Source organism: Alosa pseudoharengus, unplaced genomic scaffold (genome assembly GCF_046254945.1).
Source record: "Alosa pseudoharengus isolate Yale_2024_CS ecotype anadromous, Long Island Sound unplaced genomic scaffold, YU_APseudo_1.1 YU_APseudo_1.1_scf_17, whole genome shotgun sequence".
In the NCBI taxonomy this organism is placed as follows: Eukaryota; Metazoa; Chordata; class Actinopteri; order Clupeiformes; family Clupeidae; genus Alosa; species Alosa pseudoharengus.
Genome location: NW_027468640.1, coordinates 2,003,697 through 2,006,196, shown reverse-complemented (window position 1 = coordinate 2,006,196; position 2,500 = coordinate 2,003,697). Strand labels below are relative to the sequence as shown.

The following is a 2,500-nucleotide window of genomic DNA, read 5'->3' as shown; positions in this document are numbered from 1 at the left end:
AGCATGTGGTACTTATGATTAGCGTGTGGTACTTGTGATTAGCGTGTGGTACTTGTGATTAGCGTGTGGTACTTGTGATTAGCGTGTGGTACTTGTGATTGTGATTAGCGTGTGGTACTTGTGATTGTGATTAGCATGTGGTACTTGTGATTAGCATGTGGTACTTGTGATTGTGATTAGCATGTGGTACTTGTGATTAGTGTGTTGTGTGTGTGTTTAGGTGTGTGTGTGTTTACGTCTATGTGTGTGTGTGTTAAGGTGTGTGTGTTAAGTCTGTCAGGTGTGTGCCTCAGGAATTAAAGGATTTATCTAGATGGAAGTTCCACTCTGAATTAGCTTTTTTTTTTAGCTTTTTCTCTCCCTCTGTTTCTCTCTCTCTCCCCCCCTCCCCCCCCTCCCTCTCTCCCTCCCTCCCCCTCTCTCCCCCCCTCCCTCCCTCCCTCTCTCTGCGTGTCCAGGGGGGTTCCTGCGGTGGTGGACTTCGCTGCCATGCGTGATGCGGTTAAGGAACTGGGCGGAGCCCCGGAGAAGATCAACCCCGTCTGCCCCGCCGACCTCGTCATTGACCATTCCATCCAGGTGGACTTCACCAGGAAGTGAGTGGTGGCGTCAACACACACAACCAGAAAGAGCTCTCACTCTCTCTCTCTAACACACACACACAACCAGAAAGAGCTCTCACTCTCTCTCTCTAACACACACACACAACCAGAAAGAGCTCTCACTCTCTCTCTCTAACACACACACACACACACACACACACACAGACATACACACACACACACTCTCTCACACACACACACACTCACACGCACAATCTCTTTCTCAAAGCCTGTAAGCCCAGTTAGTTCCTGAGCCGGTGAGCGTTAGCATCATTGCTACACTTGGCCGGCAGAGCTGGACAGTACTTGAGTACATTTATTGAGAACAGTACTTGAGTACAATACTTGAGTACAATATTTGAGTACAATACTTGAGTACAATACTTGAGTACAATACTTGAGTACAGTACTTGAGTACAATACTTGAGTACAGTACTTGAGTACAATTACTTGAGTACAATTACATGAGTACATTTACTTGAGTACAGTACTTGAGTACCGTACTTGAGTACATTTACTTGAGTACCGTGCTTGAGGACAGTACTTGAGTACATTTACTTGAGTACAGTACTTGAGTACGTTTACTTGAGTACAGTACTTGAGTACAATTTTGAGGGATCTGTACTTTACTCGAGTATCATTTTTGGGGAGTACTCATGACTTTACTCAAGTACATTTGAGAGGCAAATATTGTACTCTTTACTCCACTACATTTCTATCCATAACCGTGAGTACCCGTTACTACTTCTAAAAAAAAAAAGGAAAAAAGAAAAATCTCGGAAACCCTCAATTTTCAGTTTCCCTCTCAAACGTGATTGGATTGTGCAGGCGCCACTAATTGGGACAGCCTATCAGCAATCACCTTGAGCTTTCCGCCAGTCAACTCCATGGTCAGATTTAGATAAGAGACGAAACCATGGACGAAACAATGGATGAAGACGCAGCAGGTCCATCCCGGGAATGTGCCAACCTGTGGCCCCACCTCGCCAGACTATTTCAATTTTCTGAACAAGTTAATGATAGTTTTTGCTTCAAGTGTTTCAATTACAAAATAGTATTTTGTATTTGAAATACGTATTTTAAATACATGTATTAGAAATACTGCCCATCCCTGGCAACATGGTAAAAAGATGAAAATGAATTGATTTTACTTTCAATTCATTTTACATTCTCCAAGGTATTAATATTAACATTTTTCATAACTCCATGTAGGACGTTTTTGTACATAAATGTAAGCACTGTGGCAGTAGTAATGCAATATTTAGTTAGCGTCATTGCTACACTTGGCCACTCCTTGCCATTGTGTTTTGGGCAGGTGGTGTGTGACTGACTGGCACGCTTGCACACGCGCACACACACACACACACACACACACGCATGCACACTCATTCCTGTGTGCTGCTTAAGTGTTGGAACAGACAAAAGAAATCAGGACTATAACAGAGAGAGGCATGGGGTATGAATGACTCATTCATAAACACACACACACACACACACAAAGTTTGCACACAGATCCTAATCAGCTCACACATTCACTGTCTGCTGCCTGTTTGAAAGGGCTCATTCTTGTACGCCCACACACACACACACACACACACACACACACACACACACACACTCCTGACCACTGTCTGTTTGAAATCAGGTCTGACAGCCTGCAGAAGAATCAAGACCTGGAGTTCGAGAGAAATCGAGAAAGATTCCAGTTTTTGAAGGTAAAAATCCCACTGTGTGTGTGTGTGTGTGTGTGTGTTCATGATCTGCTAATTTGTTCTAATGTACTTTTAGGATCTGATATTGTTATTAAACTATTATTATCTATACGTGTGCATGATGTGTTACTCCTTACATCACTTTCACCCCAGCAGCTCAAGATAAGGCAGTGCAGTCAGGAAAGT

At 43.3% G+C, this 2,500-nt stretch overlaps 1 protein-coding gene across 1 annotated transcript in view; it reads left to right on the top strand.

Moving 5' to 3' along the window:
• Positions 1 to 2,500, top strand: part of aco1 (aconitase 1, soluble) — a 31,026-nt gene that overhangs the window by 9,255 nt on the left and 19,271 nt on the right. The window contains exons 4-5 of the mRNA XM_076288442.1: positions 459 to 596; positions 2,248 to 2,317. Coding sequence (XP_076144557.1) covers positions 459 to 596; positions 2,248 to 2,317 — 208 coding nt within the window. The remainder of the gene's footprint in view (positions 1 to 458; positions 597 to 2,247; positions 2,318 to 2,500) is intronic.